General features: G+C 35.2%; 2 protein-coding genes across 3 annotated transcripts; one reads left to right on the top strand and one right to left on the bottom strand.

The window, feature by feature from the left end:
- Positions 1–968: 968 nt before the first annotated feature.
- On the top strand, positions 969–4,537 carry LOC142609720 (peptidyl-prolyl cis-trans isomerase CYP18-2). The gene is made up of 6 exons (XM_075781423.1): positions 969–1,134; positions 1,303–1,398; positions 1,494–1,555; positions 2,193–2,326; positions 2,890–2,974; positions 4,168–4,537. The coding sequence occupies exons 1-6, from the start codon at positions 1,063–1,065 to the stop codon at positions 4,211–4,213; spliced, it is 495 nt and encodes a 164-aa protein (XP_075637538.1). The 5' UTR covers positions 969–1,062; the 3' UTR covers positions 4,214–4,537.
- A 2,232-nt stretch (positions 4,538–6,769) lies between these two features.
- LOC142610280 (putative UDP-N-acetylglucosamine--peptide N-acetylglucosaminyltransferase SPINDLY) lies at positions 6,770–21,515 on the bottom strand. Of its 2 annotated transcripts, XM_075782059.1 has the most exons (18): positions 21,282–21,515; positions 20,413–20,851; positions 19,335–19,496; positions 19,070–19,245; positions 18,834–18,909; positions 16,742–16,870; positions 16,493–16,612; positions 16,286–16,354; positions 16,122–16,203; positions 15,168–15,262; positions 13,505–13,569; positions 12,063–12,261; positions 10,960–11,154; positions 10,333–10,427; positions 10,091–10,226; positions 9,745–9,962; positions 8,091–8,218; positions 6,770–7,579 (listed from the first exon to the last, which is right to left on the bottom strand). In XM_075782059.1, exons 2-18 carry the CDS (start codon positions 20,821–20,823, stop codon positions 7,152–7,154), a joined length of 2,784 nt encoding a protein of 927 aa, XP_075638174.1. In that variant the 5' UTR covers positions 20,824–20,851; positions 21,282–21,515; the 3' UTR covers positions 6,770–7,151. The 2 variants fall into 2 exon arrangements, with proteins under 2 accessions (XP_075638174.1, XP_075638175.1); XM_075782060.1 differs by lacking the exon at positions 21,282–21,515 and having other exon boundaries at positions 20,399–20,539.
- Positions 21,516–21,770: the final 255 nt, after the last annotated feature.

The following is a 21,770-nucleotide window of genomic DNA, read 5'->3' as shown; positions in this document are numbered from 1 at the left end:
ATAGCTTGTTTTCTACCATGAATTCAATTAGAATAATTCATTAGTATGTGAGATGAGAGAATAACAAATTGTTGTACTTTGAAAATATTGAATAGTTATTTTAAAAAAGTTGATCCAACATGTTAAAAATTAAAATTAAATGGTACTTAAATGGTTGTATAACTTGTTTAGATGACTTTTTTTTAGAAGAAATTGTTTAGATGACTTTGATGGATCATATGATTAAAATATGCATGAATAGTACTATAAAGTATAAAATAAACTATCATGTAATGATTTGAATAAGACTCCTATAACATAGCATCTTATTATAAATTATTTTCTTCAAAAGTTTGTTTACTGAAAGTTGGAAAAAGTATAATTGTATATGAAAGAGTGAAAATTTTAAAACTTATACATAAACAAATAAGTTAATAAAGTTAACAAGAAAAAAATATATTCCAAAAGGACAATTAAAATAAAACATTATCGTTTTGAATAAATTTAATGACATTATATGTAAATGACTCTATCACATTATTACATCTTTAAAAATTGAAATTATACCTTCATTTATCAAATCCATCTATTTTTTTTTTTAGAAAGTAAGATGAGTTAATTAAATCGTCAAAGTTGGAGTATCCTCACAAATGCACCACATAAAAGAAGATGTGATAATTGATGTTATTTAAAAAATTAACTAGTGAAAACAAAATAATCAATAAGACACAGTCATGTAGCGATCTATTATTATTATTTTTAAAGCAAATGTAGAGATTAAATCAACACGCAACATAAAAAAAAAAATCAAAGGATGGGATTATTATTATCTATTATTTTTAGTCACCAAAGAAAAAAAAAATGGAATATTAAAAAAAAAATTACATTGGCCCATGTTTGCAAATATTTAAAACTGACCCAAAATTGAGCCCATTTAAGAAAGCCCACAGAACCCAAGTATTTAGAATTGGGTTCAGAGTTCAGACCCTGCAATTCACACCTTCGCCTGAGCTGAGACCAAGAACTCGAGCTCTTGAATTCAGTCTTCACACTTCACTCTCACTCTCACTCTCTCTCTAGAAGATGTGGGCCAGTGCGGAAGGAGGGCCTCCGGAGGTGACACTGGAAACCTCCATGGGTTCTTTCACCGTTGAGGTACTTTCCTTTCTTTTTAATTACCTTCTGTTTGGTTGCTCAGAAAGCCATAGAAAATCAGACAAAGTACTAGATTGAGTTTTTTTTTTTTCATACAAATGCAAAGTGTTATTAGGTTTCAAACTTCAATTTTTTTTTAAATTTTTAAATTTGTCATGTAAAACACAGCTATACTACAAGCACACACCGAGAACTTGCAGGAACTTCATTGAACTCTCTCGCAGGAACTACTACGACAACGTTAAATTCCATAGAATCATCAAGGTCCCTCTCTCTTGTAAAATTGTACTTGTGTTGTACTTTTTGTTTTGTTGAGGAATGTAAATGTTTACATAGACATTGGTTGATTTTTGGAATAGGATTTTATGGTGCAAGGTGGGGATCCCACTGGAACAGGAAGAGGTGGAGAATCCATATATGGGTAAATTTCGATTTTAATTTTAATTTTTTTTTTGGGAATTTCTATCTTTTATGACAAATTTGTTTCTGGAAAATTATTCTCCAAGTTAGTTTTAGTATATAGTAAAATGATAACAATCAAGCCTTAGTCCCAAAACTATTGGGTCGGCTATGGATCCTAAACATACTAATCAGGGTCAGCCGCGCACTATATATAGTGGTGACTAAATTTTATGCTCACTGTCAACTTACCACAACTCTAACTCCTTTTTTTGGGGTTTGGGATTGAATGCGAATAAAATATATGATACTGGGTATAGATACAGGTGGAGTTAGCTTTAATATATGATAGTGTATTTTAAATCCCTTTTCACTTTCCTCTTATCAAATTTGTTCCGTGATTGTTTAGACCATAGTTTGATTCCAATACTGCTTAAGAACAATGGATCACTAAAAATTGTGAATGAATGTCATATTATGTATGATTTATGAGGGATTTCTTGTATGTGGATTTCATTGATCATTGTACTCTACACATTGACTATAATGGTCTCTAGTATATGTCCTGTATACATTGTCTTTTTTCTTCAATAAATTATGTTATTTATCCCCAAAAAAAGAGGGGTTTCTTGTATGACTTGTTCTGTGATGCTTTGCAGTTCAAAGTTTGATGATGAGATTAAACCAGAGTTGAAGCACACTGGGGCCGGTATTTTGTCCATGGCAAATGCTGGTCCAAATACAAATGGAAGTCAGTTCTTCATAACCCTGGCTCCATGTCCATCACTGGACGGTAATGATATGATCCTGCCCTGTTACAACTTGCATGTGTTCGATCATTCTCTTTGAAAATTTGTTCAACCTTTTTTTTCCATGCGGTTGGTATAGGTGGTACTGTATTACTGGTATGATTAAGTTGCAGAATAACCATGCTTGTACTGTTGACATAAAATGTAAAGCTTCAACACTTATTCAAGAATGGACCCCTTAATTCCTTGAAGTTATTACACCTTTGTTTGGGGCCTTTTTTTTTTTTTCCTTATTTTGAAATGTCTTTAAGCTGTTAGTTTTTTTATCCCTTCCTACAAGGCCAAAGTAAATGCCAAATTACAACTCAGCCACAAAAGGGCTACTTCAGGATAAAATATCATCTTTTGAGCAGCTAATATTTCTGACATCTATTAGCTTTTATACTGTACAATGTGTTTGGGCTGCCTCAAAAATATATTTTTTATTAATGAGTGTTTCATGTTGAAATGGTAAGCATGGTTGTTCCTTTCTTTGTCTGATATATCGAAACTTTTTTTTTTTTTTCATGTGCTCATAATGCTGAACTGATGTATCTGTACTGTCCAGGAAAACATACCATATTTGGAAGAGTTTGTAGGGGAATGGAGATAATCAAAAGACTTGGCAGTGTCCAAACTGATAATAATGACAGGTATGTTTTCCTTAGAAATATCCCTGATCTTTAAGTGCCTTGATTTAGAACACAGGCTACATCAGCTTGCAGCATTGTTATTTGGATATGAATTTTTATATACATATTAGATGCTTCCTAACTGTTTCTAGAGAATAAAACTTGAATATTGACAATCATCTAAGCATGCCACTGCTCTGAAACCCAATAATGTGGCCTCCTCACCCTGATTAATCCAAAAACTGAGTGCAGCTAGACTAGCCTTGTGTTGCTTGTGAAAGCTGAAAAGTGGAAACTAAGAGAATAATATGGTGTTATGTTGGTCCCTCTTGAAAAATGAAACTTATCAATAAGAAATTCTATCCCAAAAGCTACAATTGATGGGAAAAGTGAACTTAATTACTTAACTGTTATTGTAACTCTTTCTCACGTCCAAACTCCTCAATAAGAGGGCTCAACAAGTGGAAATTTTTAATTTTTATCAGTTGACATCTATCTTTAATCTTCCCAATGTTCTATTGGTTTTCTATGAGTTCATATCAACTAATAATCCAATGGCCAAGAAGACTGAAACAGGTCTTTACTTGAAAAGACAAACAACAAAGAAGTACGTAATTATTGTGGGAAGATAGCTCAGTGAGGTTGTGATCCTTTCAAATTGTTAGGTCACAAAGTTAGCAAACTTTAAAATAATAAGCAATATAGGCGATTATTAGAAAAAGTGCTATAGGCAGGACCCTTTATGATTCTATGAATACATTGCTGAATGATAAAACTGAGACACCTATCAAAAAAAAAAAAAGAAGATAAAGCCGAGACGCTAGTTCTCAAAATTTTCAGTGAAAATGTAACTGCTCTATTAGAGAGAACTAATTATAAGCTACAGAATCAAGCTGGATGCTGGAACAATATTGGCTATAGACACTTCTGGTACATTTAGTGACTAAAGGGGACCTACTAATAGGTTTAGTCAATCATTTCTAGCTCAAATATCTTCAGTCTGCAGAAGTGACAATCACTAAATCACAATTTGGCATTGCAAATTCCTAGTTTTGATAGATGATATCCTGGCTAGATTTACAAAATAATGCAATCAAGGCATATAGATCATAGGTTCCACCCAGATTTACTGTGTTGTAACTTTATTCTGGTAATTGAGCTCTTCTTTACACTTTTAAAGACTTAACTTTTTGTGATACATGCTGTGTTTACAGACCCATCCATGATGTGAAGATACTACGGACATTGGTCAAAGATTAATATCGAGTTGCTGTTACTGAGGCACATGTTTCAGGTTCCAAAATGGTCGAGACTCAAGTGATGGGTTTCTTGAATATCTTCTTCTTCTTTTTTTTTAATAAACGGTTTCTTGAATATCTTGTACCATTCAGAAATGTGATAAAACATTGTATTTGGAATGCTTTCATAGAATAGTAGGGCAGAAAGTTTCGAAAATTTTTAAGTAGGAAAGTATCTGCCTGGATTCAGGGTTTATTTTTTGTTATAATTTTAACCAAGTGTTCTCAAATATTTAACCTTTGGCCAAGACCTTGCAAGTAGCAACTTAACTGGCATTTCATGGTATTCCTAACTGAGACATCCAATGTTTAAATCTTCCTTTCCCCAACTACGAGTAATCAAAAAATATCTGAGCTTTGGTTTTACTTCAAATGGCTCCCTAACATAAGAATTCTATAAAACTTTAGCCAAAGACCAAAGTCTTGTGCTAATTGTTTCAAATTTCCATGCCTTTTTTTTGTTTGTCCAACCAGAGTTTTCACGTTGATGAAAAAAATTCCCTTTTTGTTTTAAAGGAGTAGCTAGAGTGACCCATGAATATTAAGGAAAGTAATGATAGTCACACTCTTTATGACACATACTGCTACATGAATTGAAAATAAAACATGGGTATGAATTAGGTTAGGGTTACCTTATAACCACCAAGGAAGAGAGAGGGCTTAGCGGTGACTCTTCTTCCTCAAAGAGAGAGAGAGAGAGAGAGAGAGCGTTTGAGTTGAACACTTTAGATTCAAATTCAAAAGCAAAATCTCACTTTTTTCTCTAACCAATAGCTTTATAGTTTAAGGTTACTTGTTATTCTTAAAGCGAGTAGCTTTGGCTTCAATTCATAATGGACACAAAATGTGAGGGGGTTAAGAATCTTTTTATCACTTGTAATGGCTCGTGCCCAATTATAACATTGCCCACAAAAAGTTCCTCACTTTAAGAATAACAAGTAACTTTAAACTATAAAGCTATTGGTTATTCCAAGTTTTATATGAATTGAAGCTAAAGTTCTTCGCTATAAGAATAAGAAGTAACTTCAAACTATAAAGTTATTGGTTATTCCAAGTTTTATATGAATGATGTATATATATATATAAAAGAAAAATGGTAAAAAGAGGAGGAGGATTAGTGGGCCATAAAAATGATGGATTAATAGAATGCGATCCAAAAAATAAAAACGTGACCATTGGAAGAAAAAAAAGAATATGTGGTGTCAAATAAAGTGATTTAGCCATTTGAAATAAAGAAAGAAACAATACACTTAGTTTTTTTTGAATTGAGAGAGAGAGAGAAGTGAGATTTTGCTTTTGAATATGAATTTGAAGAGTGTTCAACTCAAATGCTTGCTCTCTCTCTCTCTCTCTCTCTCTCTCTGAGGAAGAAGAGTCACCACTAAGCCCTCTCTCTTCCCTGGTGTATTTAATAATAACGTACCACCTAAGATTTGGTATGAAATTATTATGAATAAAACATGGACCAAAATAGAACAAATGGGACTAAGTGGACCGAAATGGACTAATATGGACCGAATTAACTGATGTGGATCAAATTGGACCGAAATATACCTAATGAACCAAGGTAGACAGAATCGGACTAGTTAACCTAATGGACCAAGGTAGACTGTGGATCAAATTGGACCTAATTGCCATACGTGGATCGAGTGAATCATAGTGGACTAAAATGCTACGTCGATGTGATTCAATAAGTGTAATAACAATAATAGCTCAGGTTTTAGATATTATATAGAATATAATTCAGTCTTACATAGAAACCTAATAAATTTGAATTGCATTTTTTTTTTCTTTTTGAGTAGAGAGAAAAAATGTGTAGGAGAGGAGGGTGGCAACCCCTACACGCTCAAGGAATGTAAACCTAATTAATACATGATTAAAGTATAATTGAAATGACACTTCACATGAAATTAGAGTGCATTTAAAATATAGAATGCAAAATTAATGGCATTTAACACAAAATTAGAATGCAATTAAAAATTAATTTTAATTCTTGATTTGACTTTCTTCTATCTTCTACCTTCCTATATTTTTTTTTGCATCAAATATTCAACATCTAAAGGTGCGGCAAAAAAATAAACCCTCCACTAGCAATAAATGCTTTAGCAGGTCGCATGTTAACTCGGTGCACTATTGTCCATTTGCCCTTGCAAGAAGTTTGTCCATCGTCGTTTAAATTTGTAAATTAAGATTACATTGAATTTAATTCAGTATTTTATTATTAATCAATACAATCATGTATTTGAAATTTAGAAAATTTTAAAGTGAACTCTAGTTAAGTTTTATCCTTTATTTTTAACTTTGGCCTTTTTGGCCACTGCATTGCAAGCCATCTTTTTTGACATCACCATTTCCATCTACATAATTAAACAATGTGAACCCAAAAGTTTGAAAGGACTTTATTCGTCCTCTAGGTGATCTGACTATCCATGTCAATTCATAATCAAATAAACAAGCCATGCCAAAACCAAAAACAAACAAACAAACAAAAACAAAAGCAAAAGCAAAAGCAAAAGCAAAAGCAAAAGCAAAAGGTTTCCTTATAATTTACAAGCCACAACTAATTTCTATAATTCAGGTTAAAAAAATTGCAATACAGCTAAGTATCAGCTAATGTCACCATCACCTCTTTGCTTTCCCCTATATCCTATTTCTTGCACGTAAAAAATCAAATCTCTCGACTACCGCCCACATACTTTCCCCAAAAAAATGTGATCCTATGGAAAGGTGCCCCTTGGTTGCAACTCACAGTTACCACCCACCCTCAATTTCAGCAGAAGCAGCCAACTATAAATATACACCACAGTAGTATAACCCCAACAAAGGTAATACACCACTGAATCAATCCAATCTTAGCAAATTCCTTGGATAATAACTAGTCAGATAAATTCAGGTTCAGCTCAGCTCAGCTTGCCTGAGTTAATATTCTGATTCAATGGACCCCCATTTTCTTCACAAGTAGAAACGTTAGGCATTGATGATGTAAGTGGACTATATCCATTACTCTTGATAGACGCAGGAGGGCTTTCTCTTGTATTTGTAATCCTTGTTGGCTCTGAATTTTTAACATCAGGTTCTTCAGTAACCACAGGCTGTTGCATTTCTATGTGCCGTGAAGATGGCACATCGCCTTTGCAGTATCTCTGCCACATGTTTCGGTATGTTGACTCAAGACTAAGGATATAGTTTTCTCCATCACAGACAGGGGACTTAGACATACGGTCTCTGAGAGCCGCCCTCAAATCTGAGAGGGCTGTAACGTCAGAGGCCAACTGCAGTGCCAATTGGACATATTCATCTTCATTTTTGGCAACCAGATGTCCCAAACCTACAGAGCATCAGCCAGAAGTCCACCTTAATTAGGATGTTTGGGAAATAAAAATCTTAAATAAATACACTCTACCACTGCTAGTGCAATAAAAAAAGGCTGAAAATCTGAACCACAGAGCCAGCCTGTTATTCCTTTGTTTTAGTCCCACTTGGTATTACCTGGTCTGAGATGCACTATTAAATTATTGTTATTGAAGAGTTGAATTGTTGACACATACATTTTAGGGCTTGGAGTTACCAAATTTTTATCTTTAAAGGATATACATCTACACTCTTACAGAATGCAAACAGAGAATTGCACCTTCTTGGTGCTCCCCTTCCTAATCACAGGTGTCTAAAGCATGGAAGACATATACTTCCTTCTTAGTCATATACAAAATATGAAATATGGTCCTATTTGTCTTTTTCAACAAATCATGCACATAAATCAAATGCAAGTAGGCATATCACAGAAATTTAGGAGACACAAGATGGACAGTAACAAAAAGGGAAAGGGAAAAGGTTCTCACCAACTTTGCTGAGAAGACTCACACCAACATTGTGAGCATGCACTGATCCAGCCATAGTAACACATGGGACTCCCATGTACAAAGACTCACATGTTGTGGTGGTTCCAGCATACGGAAAAGTGTCCAGGCTACATAAAGAGAACATAAGTAAGAATCCCTATATAGCATGCATATGAGAAGCCACAAGATACATGGTTTGTAGTCCAATTGGCAGCATGTTATACACGACAAACACAGTAACTAGAAAGGAACTTTAAGTGGACATTATTGTCACTGATTTTCAACAAAATTGTTTTATCTGACATAGAAAACACGATAATTCCAATTCCAACACATATCACTTAAAGGAGGAAGAACAAAGAGCTACTTTTAGTCCTGTATAAAAGTAGGATAGGAGATGAAAAAAGAAATAAAAAATTTCTGTATATTTACATTATATGCTAAATAAACTAATGTAAGCATCTCTGAGATTGGTATGTACATTTTATGCTGAATAAACTCAGGCATTGGTATGCAACCATAGAAAATGAGGAGAGGAAATTGTGAAGGACACACTTCTTAAAATGAATGATATGGTACACTGAATTAAGAACTTTTGTCAGACTTTGGCACCTCACTCATTAGATTCATTGAATAATAAATAAATATTTCAAGTAACTTTTTTCTATTTTGTCACTTACATACACATCCAATGGATCTTGGACCTGACCTCACCCTCCACCGAGTTCTTATAGATGGAAGGAAGAGGTGCCATTTGAGCTAGTATTCATTTAGCATGCAAAAAACTTCAGAGAAAAATTCCCTGTTAAAAAAACTCATTGATTATACAAGTCACAGCAGGTTTGTCACTTTGACAGTAGTAGTTTGTCTAATATATTCCATCCTTTGCATCCTTGCCCAATTCAGATACTTCACTTTTTATTTAATTGGTAAGTAAAAAATAATTGCATCAGAAAAAACTATTATACTGTTCAACTAAAAACATATTATGCTATAGTTTCCTCTCAGATGCCAAGCATTAGACATTTTGTTCATAAAAATTGGACAGGTGTTTTATGTTAGCTGTCGGCCACAAATCACAACCCCCCTCTGGTGTTCAGGCACAAAATTATGTTGTAATTGTAAGCACAACGAAGGAGGTCGGTAAAAAAGAACAAACTTAAGAACTCATAATTGCAGCATTTTATAATGGTCTAAAGGTGGTTTCTGAGGACATAAGCCATAATGGGAGTGAACTAAAATTTCTAGAATTGAAAGCTGAAGCTATCAAATTCATTCCATTTGATGCTTTCTTTGCCTTCCACTTGCTCTAAAAAGTTGCCATTTCAGATGTCCTAGTAAAAAAAAAAAAAAAGGTCCTAGAAAGGCACCCTTGTCAAGTCCTAATAGTTAATGAAAACTGCCACTAACTAAAACAAATTAAATCCAATATAGCCCAAAAAAGGATAAAGAGCAAGGTCATGGGTTCAATCCCATCTGAGTGGCAAGAGTTGTATTAACCTTTTAAATAATTTTTCTTTTAAAAAAAAAACTATAATGATTATTAATAAAAGATATAATTATATAAACAAAAGTCCATAATATGTAAAAAATATCTGGCTTCTAAAGAAACAAAATGTAAAGTTACTGGCTTAAGGAATGAAGATTTAATTACCTAATGTCCATAAGAGAATAGGCTTGCATATGATCATGGTTAAGAAGAATCAGTGGCAGAAGATCAACACGTAATGATTCTAAACCCAGTTGCTCCAATGTTGAAAGAAATCTCTCTCTTACACTATCACAACAAAAAGGTTTACATTTCACCACAAGGCGAGAATTTGGAACAGCACATAAAATCCTTGCCCAAACTTGCAACACCTTAGGGGTAATCTGATGAAGGACAAACAAATAGAAAGGAAGATAAAGAACAAAATCAAAGGACATCAGAACATCAGTTGGACTTCAATAAATATACATTTTCAAGTAAATCAGTGATCTCATTCCAGTATAACCAATACCTTAGCTAGATTATTAAAGCTACCAAATGTAATAAAGCCATTGGAAAGAGCAGGAGCTGGGGAGACTGGCCCAGCCTCAGGGGAAGGTGTATAACAAAGGAAGCATTCTGGTAATCGAACCAACTCTTCAACATGCCTGCCATTTATTAATAATATCATTATAAGAAAAGTGGAATAATATACCTCAAAGATCAAATTTAGTGCGTTAAGTTGCACATGGAAATGTGCGAACTAAGACCTACTTTTGCTTTGTATCAGGAGGATCTGCCAGTGAATCAGTGATTCTATAATCAATCGTAGGCAAACCGGTTGTATTTGGGTAGCCAATCCAAGTCACCTACAAATTCAACAACAGTCAATTATTTTATATGTATAACGACCAGCATACCAAAGGATGCATACCATTGTTGCATATGCATAATATGTCATTCCACTTCAAAATGATGCCAAATTTTGATCTTAAATATAAAGGACACAAGACCATGGACCATCAATGCTTGTCATTCTCCAAGTGACGACAAATGAATAATTAGACTGCCAACAGTTTGAAGCAATCATCCTATACAATATGCAAAAAACCGAGCTGATCATTGCTTAATGCAAGTCTGTATGCTTGGAGTTGCAAAATATTTTTTGGCGACAGGCATTGTATCGTATTTAGGTTCAGAAGATAAAATAAATCAATAACTGGCTTTTCATAAGACAATAACAGGTGTATCAATTTAGCAAGTACCCAGGTATTCTAAAAACACTTCAATCATTTCAGCTCCACAAAAACAATAACAAGAAAATTAATCATACCAAAAGCTTTGAAACTTCTCCATTATAAAAAAATTAACATAGGAGAGGTACAATAGCCTCCAACATACCTGGATGGGTGCAGGTCGGCAAGCCATCATTCCCAACTTATTGTTAGCTGTATGACCAGTAAGTTCTACAAGGATGTCAACTTTATCTTCTCTCACCATGCTTGCCACCTTCTTTTCATCAATCCCGTATATATCCCTCCATAGCCCACCCTTTTTTATGACTCTTTCTTTAAACCTATTAGTTTTTGCATCTGCCTGTAACATCATTTAAATAAAAAATGCTCTGTATGAGAATTAATAATGACTTGTGGAGACCAGCATGTAGTATAAGCATTGAAGAATTCACTCAAGTTTGAATAATGCATGAGCTTGCATTCTCAATTATATAGGCATCAATTTTATATTACTGTAAAACTAAATTAATTTAAGTGTAAAATTCAAAATTCTAGTAATTACTAATCAGATTTTAAAATAAAGAATTCAAAGAAAATGGAGGGCATTTCTCAGATAGAGGCAGTGATGCCAGAGACTTTGGTAGTGTTAAATAAAATCATTGTAATGATGGAGGCTGCACTGATGGCAGTAGTGACGACTGCAGTAGAGATGGGGGTTGTGTAGCAGTTGTGGTGGTGAACTTCAGAGTGCTAACATCAATGTTGAGAAGCAATGGCAGTTGTCTTAGAGTTAGCAGTAGTGCCTCTGGTAAAAATTAGATGAAGTTGTGATAATGCTAACAATGCCCGGTGGTTGTGATGGAGGCTATACTGGTCATTTTTAGAATGGCGTTAGGAACAGAGGCAACAATAGCCACATGCAATAGTGGTCACAACAGTGTTGACAGCGAAGACTGGCAATTCTAGTGGCAGCAATAGCATTAATCAGGAAAACACGATGATATTGTCATAGGTGAAGCCAGCAGTGGTACTTCTGTCTTTCCAAGGATCAAACCATAAATTTTGGGCAATCTAATGGGTTCCCATAAAAATGATGAAGAAATGGTGCCATGAGTGAAGCAATTAACTTTTTTGAAATCCAAGCAATCAAACATATAGAAACCACACAAAGAGGAGACCAAAAAATAGATGTATGGAAATAGAAATGATTGCAACAGTTTGGCAAACAGCATAACATCAATAATATGGTTGTACGTCAGAGGATAATACCTTCACCACTGCTGAATAAACAACCACCTTGTACTTTTCATAGTTGTGATAGACTAGGGGGGCTTCTATAAAATATGATACAGAATGAGTGAAAAAATCAGGAGAAACATATCCAATCACAAGCGGTCGTTCCAAATCCTTCTGGTTGTCCCACGATGTGTACTGTGGAAATAACCTCATGAAGCGCTTACCCCACTCCCTGCATGTAGGCTTTCAATTTAGATGAAAATGATCAAAGCTAGAAAATTTTCTAGTATTAAACCCATGCAATTGAATGAGATGAGGGACCACCACTTGCAAACCAAATACAAATCGAATTTGTGTCAAAATCAATTTATATGAGATCCCTTATTCTAAATCAGGTGGTGACACTCCTAATGCAGTTCACTGAGAAGTGTCCCTGACCTCCAACTGAGATTTTCATTTAGGGCAAATGATTAACATATAAAACGGCGTCCATCTAGCAGCTTGCAGAGTAAATTTACTCAATAGAACTCAAAAAAGATGCATTCAAGGTAGAAAAATTAAAATCTTAACCTTGCAGTCAAAATTGTAAACTAAGAAACAACCAACCTCACAATTTTCAAATCAGGCTTCTGGTTAAAACCAAATATTAGAATATATATATATATACACACACACACACATATATATTCTAAAAATGCTCAGTTTAGTTCTGTGAAGTTTAATAGTGAATACAGTGTGCTACTTGTCTTGACCCAAAAATTCTTGGTCTTTATGGCTCAGTAACACAATATGAATATAAAGCACCAATTAAAATGAATATAAGTTGCTGCTTTAACATATGTGCATATGCTCACAGCAACATGTAATGACTTTCTAGAAATACAAAACCCTTTAAAGAAAAATTATATGAATTCTAAAACAGGGCTGACAGATGAATCTCATGATTAGATTCATCAGCCAAATGAGGGGGTGAAGGCCTCTCTACATAGGTTCATGATGAAAAGCTACATTGGTCGCATCCAGTCATACAACCCTTTTTAATTGAAAAAACCATATGTTCCACTCTGTCAGAAGTCTGAGTATTATGTTCTTTCCAAACAATCCACGAAAGATAGTGGAACAGACATCCAAAGAGATGATACTATTATCTCAACCAAAATTTGCTTTCCAACATTTAAAAAGCACATTAAGTGCGTTACGTATCACCACAAAATAGATTTACCAACCCCCCCCCCCACCCACACACACACGCACGCGCGTGCACACCAAAAAAAAAAACAAACAAACAAACAGAAAAACTAGAAGTTACTCCCAAGGAAAACATGAGAACATTTCTGGTGATGCAGGAATAAAAATTCTTACATTTATGATCCTACGAATAAATCATACATTTATAATAAATATATTTTAATTTCATATTAGTCATCCAAGAATGAAGAACAAATGCATGACAGTTAATTAGAGACAGATGAAACCTGTGAGCCTCAAAAAGTTTATCATCATGTCCTTCATTTATGTAATTCTTTGCAAGCAATCGATTCTGCAAAAATGGTCAATCAACCACAGATAAGAACAATGCGGTTAAACAAGGGGGCCCAACCACCAAAAAAAGACAACTCTAGCAAAGAATTAACACACAGGCATGTGGCCCTCAGATAAAATTACCATAAACTGGGCAATATGTATTAAAAATTTGAAAATGCTATATGAAGAAAAAAAAAATCATATTTTGAAACTGCTGGCTACAAAAAAACCTGTTAACTTCGTGATTTAGTTATAGCACAAATTTATTTATTTTTTTAGATAAGTAATAGAATTTTATTGAAAATGAAAAGGGCTACTCTATGTTCACAATGATGAACATAAAGCAGCTTAGAAAATATAATCAGCTCAAACAGAAAATCAAAGGGAAATTTGGAAATCAAATAATTGAAGTACAAATAGTAAAACCCCATGCCGATACCAATCAAACAAAGTATGGAGTAGCAAAGACTTCAATTGATCAATAGATCTTTCAATCTCCTCAACTATGCGACTGTTTCATGCCTTCCACACTAATCACATCACGCATGCTGACACCAAATTCTATACATTCAAGGAATGCTTGTCAAACCAATTTCCCCAACCGAAAAGAAGGGATGCTACCTTATCCAGCAACACCCAATGGATCCCAAAATAGTAAACACTTCACTCCATAAGGCATGAGCAAACTCACAACAAATCAAAAGGCCAGTTACAACATTAACACTATATTTGGAAGGAGGGAAAGGAAAAGAATAAAAAGAATTATTTTGGAATATTAGGTTCCATTTCCTTGTTTGGGAGTTTTAATGGAGGAATAGAAAGACAATTCCCTTGTTTGGTTGTTTGGGAGAATAAGTGAGAGGGAATGGAATGGTAGATGGAAACACTCATACCTCCCTATTCCCTTGAAACCTCCAAATTTCTTTCCCCTTGGGAGGACTTAGAGGGTATAGAATTAACTTTAATGAAATTTTCACTAAAACTCCCAAAATACCCATATACATTCAAACATTTATATTAAAATAGGAGTATAATAGTAACATTGTTATAAAATTATTGTTATAAAATGATTCTCTTCCATTCTTTCCATTCTTTTAGTCCAAATAAGATTAGTTAATTGCATTTCATTCCATTTCTTTCTTTTCATTTCCTTTAATACATTCTATTCAATTCCATTCCTTTCCTTTATGAACTCCTAAATGAAGTGTAAGGGATGAGAGTAACAGTATTTGTTTGGTACAAGTGCCAAACACAAGACAGGCACAAGATAGTAACTCAAATAAATTAGGTAGTAGCTCTGACAATAAGCAGCTAAGCCTAATTAAATAAATTCACATCTCCATCGGTGCAATTACATTTGAATGCCAGTTATCCTCCCAAAATAATCATATCACTGTGGCACATTAAAATAAGTCCGCTCTAAATCTGTGTGCCCAAAAGCACATTAAAATATTACTCTTCTTTTTTTGAAAAGTAATATTACTATTCTGAAAGAAAATTAAGACTACAAAGGAACAAAACACTCAAAACAATACTTTTTATGTGATGAAAAAGTTTGAAACACTTAACAAGCATCTAAGATGTGCAGGAGCTAATTTGCATGAGTGACAATACCTGGCCTGCATTTCGAGAGTCAGGATCTATCTTAAGGCATTGCTCATAAGCATCAATAGCGAGAGTTATGTTGCCAGCATCTCTATAGAGAACCCCTACAAAGGACACAGAGGAACAAATTTATAACAGAAGTAGATAGAAAAGAAATAGCAGAAAGATAAGAGATAATATAAGCCAAAAAAAAAAACCTTCCTTGAAAAAAGAAAGAAGAAGAAGAAAGGTATTAATCCACTTATAAAAAATAAAAAGGTATTAATCCACTACACCAATTAATTCAAAACTCCAAAATACCTTAAGTCACCATGATAAGACTAGGCACCCCACTTTACATTACACTATTCAGAAAATCCTATATGATCCTGGTTTTTTAAATTCATTCTGCATGGCATCTGCCTTGTCCCCAAATTGATCTTTACATTACTTAGATTCAGGGGAGATTTTTTTGTGAATTCACAATGAGCTTGTAAGCAGCTCTTGGGTCAATCCCCCACCGGAGTTCTTGCCCTAAGATTCTCCAGCTTTTTGTAAGCACCCATCCCTTCAGTTATACCTTATTAACTTACATATAGATAGAACAGGAAATACTCGACGACAAAAGCTTGTACCCAGTGTTGGTCCAGCCAAAATATTACAGTCGGGTTTAGGTAGGCAGACCAGATTTTCTTATTCCTTGCCAAAGGTGATTCTTATAATGTAGTCAATTAAGTTGAAAAAGAATTCCCGTACCCAAAGATATACTGTCAAAGTAATCTACAGTTCATCAGACCTAAATAAGTCATTTCTTGCAGCAACCTAATACTAGAACCATTTCCAACACGAACTAGCTTAAACTGAACTAACACACTTATTTTCACATCATAGGAAAATCAATTATACCAAATCATGCACATAATCCAATGAGTTAAGGACCAAAGGATTTCAGAAATAAAACATTCAGGCAGACAACAGACTAACCCAAGTTATTATATGCCTCTGCGTATGTGGGATTTGCAATGATAGCTTTCTCAATCAAATTCGCAGCGGCATCCATTTTACCCTGCCAATAATGAAGGTAGTTGACTGTCTTAGACTATGGACATTTCACATATCAATCATCAGGAAGAAATTCAAAACCAAACCTGGACAGTGAAAACAACACCAAGATTGTTCAATGATTGGGAGAAGTTCGGTTTGATTGACAAAGCCAACTGCAAATGATCATAAATAACGAGGACAATGTTGAGGATGTTGATTATGGTAAAGACATGGACCCCACACATGAAGAGGGGAGTAAAAACAACAACAAGAAAAAGAAGAGATGTCTTGCACAAGTGTTGAAAAATTACTTGATAACACTCCACAGCTTTATCAAGGTTGTCTCGATCTTTATATATTACTCCCAGATTGTTGCACGCCTCCGCACAATGGGGATTGAAGTGGATTGCAAGTTCATAGAAAACAATAGCCTTCACAAGTAGACACTAATTATTGAATCTCAAGTTTTCCAACTACAGCCAATCAATATAACCTAAAGAAAAGGATGAACTTGATGTTTGGAGAGAGAGAGAAATAGATTACCCCCAAGAATCACTTACCATGTCAAACTCAAGCATTTCACCATAAGCAACCGCTAAATTATACATAGCATCAGCATAGTGCCAATTATAATACAAAGCCTTTTTGTAATATGCCACACCTTGATTGATGTCACCCTCCAATTTAACCTAAAAAATGCCAAATCCAATATCACACATGGAACAATTGAACAGTTGTTAATAAAAGAAAACAGAATCCACAAACAAAAATCAGGGGACAGAGAACCTGTTAGGATATCAAGCTAACACAAAAGAAAACAGAAATCTATAAACAAAAATCTGTGGAAGGACTACATATTAGGATATTTAGCCAACACATAATGGTAAAAGAATAGCACAATCATGGATACGGCAACCATTGCAAGTGCATGACTATCACGTTTACTGTTATGATTACAGTAAAATAGGACAACCATGTTTCTTCAGGAAAAGGTAAGGGCTAGTGATCTAAGCTATGTTGCACAGACACGGACACGGACACGGACACGGACACGGACACGGACACAGACACAGACACAGACACAGACACAGACACAGACACGACACGGACACGACACGGACACGGACATAGACACGGACACGGACACGGACACGGACACGGACACGGGGATTCGGCAATTTTTGAAAAATAAGGACACGACACGGCGTGGACACGGCAATTAAATAATTAATTAAATTTTATATTTAGACATATTTTTTAATATTTTTAAACATAAAATACATTTATATCTAGAATTTAAATTATGTAAGGACTACACAAAAACAAAAATCACTAAATTCATAATAAACATTATAATTTATATAAGGAAAAATAAAAGGCTGAGTGAAGAAACAAAAAAAAAAAATTTTAAAATCATAATAATAAGTATAACACAGTGACTTATACGTGGGATTAAAAAAAAAAAAAAAACACAAAACGCGTTATAAGTTATAACACAAAACGCATTAGTAAATAGTAACCCATTCAGAATCAGATTCACCCAAATATCTGAAAGAAAGAAAAAAAAAAACAGAGAGAGAAGAGAAGTGGTTGGACCCGTTGTCCACGCCGAGAGAGAGAGAGATCGGAAGGGACAGGGGCGGCATCGACGTCAATGGAGCTCGCCGATCGGCCCGATCTAGCTCCGGCGAGGGACAGAGGACAGCGGCAGCGGGCAGAGGTCAGAGGGAGGGTGGGTTTCGAATTTGAGATGTGGGTTTCAAAATCTGTGATTTTCTTCTTCTTTTTTTCTTTTTTTTTTTCATTGCTGGCGTGTCGGACGTGTCGTACCGGTCCCGGTGTCCGATACGTGTCGGACACCGACACGTTGCCAAAAATGGCGTGTCGGTGCAACCTAGGATCTAAGTGCAAGATGCAAAGTGAAAGTGAAGAATTTTGAAAGGACTTTGCCATGAAAGAGGTTGCAGAGTCTCTCCTTTAAGTTGTTGATCTCTTTCAATAGTGACAAATGACTACAAATTGAATTACGCCACAACTTATACTGCTATTCTTCTGAGACATTCTAAGCCATGAAGAAGTAGTATTATCCATTTCTAGATTCACAACACTAAGAGTGAAATGCAGTCTTTTCCCTTGTATGTCTAGATAACTCCATGTTTAGTTTTTTTAGGGTACACAAGGTTACAATCTATTCTGAATTCCAACCAACATCAAGAATGCTATGTCCCTTGGCCCAAACTTAAAAATGGGATTTTGTCAGCCAATCAACAACCATAAACCCCGCCAGCATTAGCAGATATTAACAATGGTAAAAGAAAAAATTGCAAGTTAACCCTTGGGGTTGGTAGTTTTTAAAATGGTATCAAAACCCTGTTTATCTAAAAGGTCCTTGGTTTAAGTATTAGTGCCACCCAATTTATCAGTTTCTTCTTTTCTGTATAAGCAAGACCTAAGGTTGGTTCAGGATTGTTGGACAGGCCTATAGGGAGGATGAGTGCAAGTGTATCTGTGAACTCAATAATCAATATACTTTATTGACGCAATTTCTGAAAGCTTAAACTTTGAGGACCAGGAGTTAACAACATAGTACATAAAATGCAAATTCAGATATAGTTACAAGAAGTAAATGAAAATAAATGGATGAGAAGTCACCTTTGTTCCTAAATCTGTCAGGGCTATTGCCATATTATTCTTTGCAATCTCAAAGTTTGGTGATACAGCTAGACACCTGACACAGCAAGGCAATTAAGCACATGTAGCATCAGCAGTGGTAAACCCATGAAAAGAAAAATACAGAAATCACATGCAAGGCCCAGCTCAGATCCAAAAAGATTAATTAAAAAAAAAAAAACTTTTAAGGCCCAGCAGACAGCTTTCTGGCAGATTACCTCTCATAACAAGCAATAGAGGACTCCAAGTCATTACGATTTTTGTATATGACTCCCAAGTTGCAATATGCTTCTGCATACATAGGTCTCTCCAATACAGCCTTCTCATAGCAATTAAGAGCTAAGTCAAATTGCATCATCTCAGAATAGACGACACCAAGATTATAATATGCAGGCTGCATGTATCAAAGTGTAAAGACTATAAATTTGCTTGCGTACAAAAAAGAAAGGCAGACAGCAGCAGAAAGAGTGTTAATGAAATTACAGCATAGTGTGGATCTATTTTGAGTGCTTCATAATACTTCTGAATTCCCTCTTGAACGCTCCCAGCAAGCTTAAAGCCAGTTCCAATATCTGTTAAGACTATGGCTAGGCATTCTGCAGCTGGTTTGTATGCGGGATCTGCTCTCAGAGCTTTCTGATACGACTGTAAATCAAATTGATCAAGTCTTAGCTACAAAATTCAGTAAATGGCTCTAGTATAAAATTGCAATTAATTGCTCGATGCAATATGTAGATCAAGTTCAAATTAAAGTGATCATAGATACTTTCTTTTCTTTTTTTTATAGGTAAAAACAACCCATGCACCTGTACATGATTGAACCCATAAACTTACCCTCCTCCCTTTACCTATGGGGCCATTCTCGATGACTGCTAATAAGGCATGCACAATATGTTACAGGAATTAGCTGATAAATGGTCAAGTTAGGTAAAGCTGATGATGACTTGAGCTCAGCTAGAATCATGATACCTAAAACCAAACTCAGCCATAACCCGAATTATTCATCCTAAGTTTGGCCCCCAATATGTAACAGACATCTAGCAGACACCGATACCAAAATTAAACAACTCATGAAAATTTTCTCTTCACTTCAATGAAGTGCAAGATTGATATAAAAAAGAAAGGTCACGATGTTGAAATGTTATCAATATATAGGTCTGCTTTGGAGTAGGCTGGGTCTCAGCATCTACACTAAATCTACCCGTTTAGGAGAAATTTTAGCTCACATGGCAGCATATAGGAGAAAAGCCAAATCAGCAAATATGTATTGATATGAATTCTTCCAGGTGCTTTTCTTTTCACATTTCATATATTCATCCTCCTTTTTTTTCTGATAAGTACGTTCATCCTTTCAGATAAAAGCTATTGATAACTACTGGACTAGTAGAAAACAGCCTTCTTGTTGATGTTAAAGTGCCAAGATGCAAGAGGCACATGAAATTAAAGAGTTTTTTAATAGTGAAATCAAACTGATTAATCCAAAATTTTAAAAAAGTTACCACAGAAAAATCTTTCTTTTGCCATGATAGAACTAGAAGTGACTTAACTGTCATAAGCATACCTCAGCAGCCTCCACTAGGCAACCCTCCTCTTTGTACAAAATACCACAATAAGTAAGGGCACAAGCATTCTCTGGCTCCAATCTGATGGCCTCAGCAAAGCTTTCAAACGCAAGCTTTGTCATATTCTGCATTTGCAAGCATATCCCTTTACCAATGTGAGCTTCCACATTACTACTATCCTTCTCCAATACACTCTCATAAAGAGCAAGGGCATCGACAAACTTGTTCCTCGAGCGAAGAATGTTAGCATAAGCAATGGCATCTTTCCCTTCAAACCTCTTGTGCAGCGGAACAACCCCCACAAGAGAGCTGCTAGTACTAGGAGACGACTGTGATCCATTCAAGAAACCATTATCTCTAACCGGGTCACCCTCTCTCCCATTCCCAACAACTTTTTCCGGCCACGCCATCCAAGCACCCCCCTACAACCTCAATCCCCTGAACCAAAAAAACCATCATATACAATTCAAACCACATACACAAAAGTTGCTAGCTAGTACATTCAACTTAATAAATAAATAAAACCCAAAGTTCCAAACTTTCAAAACACTAAGTTCAATTGAAAAATCAGTTCAGCTCAATCAAACAACAACATTAACAGCATAACAAGAAACAAGCACCAAAAAAAAAAAACCCAAAAGCTGAAACCCTAAGCTGATATAGCATGATCACAGTAGCTACTCTCTAACAAAGACTAATCACAAATAACACAATATTAAAAAAAAAAAAATTTAAAAATCAAGAAATCAAAAACCCTAGTGAACAAACTGGCATTAAAGAAAGCAAGATAGAACATTTATGAAAGATTAGGGATTCAAATGAGAGTGAGAAATTGCTCAAAAAAGATTAGGGATTTGGTGGCACTTACAGTGAAGGTCGATGAGTTTGTTTCGAGTACAAGAAGCACATAGTAGGAGCTAAAGTTCTTTTCTTTTTTGGGCTCAGAGGGAGAGAGAGAAAGAGAGAGAAAGTTAGAGAGAGAGAGAGAGAGAGAGCCAGAAAGACCCTCTCTCCGACAGAGTGATTCGATGTCTCCTAAAACCCCAAAGGCAAAGAATAGAGGAGAGAGAGAGAGAGAGAGAGTCCAATGGTTCGGTCCGTTAATTACAATAACAAACAACGTTTGGAATATAAGAGAGGGCAGAGTTGAAGAAGGAGGGTTGGGTTTGGTTTGGTTAATGTTATTTTAACCCTGTTGTTCGTCGGTATTTGCTGTTAATACCACTCAAAGCAAAGTTCATGGCGTTCATTATTGTCGGTAGCACTCGTTGTTGTTGTTGATGTTAAATAATAATGCTAACCTGCCTATCGTGCTCCTGCAATGGCCTCGCTCCACCAATTTTGAACTAAGATCACA

This window comes from Castanea sativa, chromosome 9, assembly GCF_040712315.1.
Source record: "Castanea sativa cultivar Marrone di Chiusa Pesio chromosome 9, ASM4071231v1".
Classification (NCBI taxonomy): Eukaryota; Viridiplantae; Streptophyta; class Magnoliopsida; order Fagales; family Fagaceae; genus Castanea; species Castanea sativa.
The sequence above is the reverse complement of the archived record's forward strand: the minus strand, read 5'-3'. Positions and strand labels throughout refer to the sequence as shown.

Bases quoted from the DNA above. Each gene is read 5' to 3' on its own strand.
- LOC142610280 (XM_075782059.1), bottom strand. From the start codon at position 20,823: ATGGCGTGGCCGGAAAAAGTTGTTGGGAATGGGAGAGAGGGTGACCCG. The intron at 18,910-19,069 runs GTAATCTGCCAG...TTGCTGTGTCAG, and splicing joins TCTATTGCTTGTTATGAGAG to GTGTCTAGCTGTATCACCAA. The intron at 16,871-18,833 runs GTGACTTCTCAT...GGCATTTTTTAG, and splicing joins TGACAGATTTAGGAACAAAG to GTTAAATTGGAGGGTGACAT.
- LOC142609720 (XM_075781423.1), top strand. From the start codon at position 1,063: ATGTGGGCCAGTGCGGAAGGAGGGCCTCCGGAGGTGACACTGGAAACC. The intron at 1,556-2,192 runs GTAAATTTCGAT...GATGCTTTGCAG, and splicing joins GGTGGAGAATCCATATATGG to TTCAAAGTTTGATGATGAGA. The intron at 2,975-4,167 runs GTATGTTTTCCT...CTGTGTTTACAG, and splicing joins CAAACTGATAATAATGACAG to ACCCATCCATGATGTGAAGA.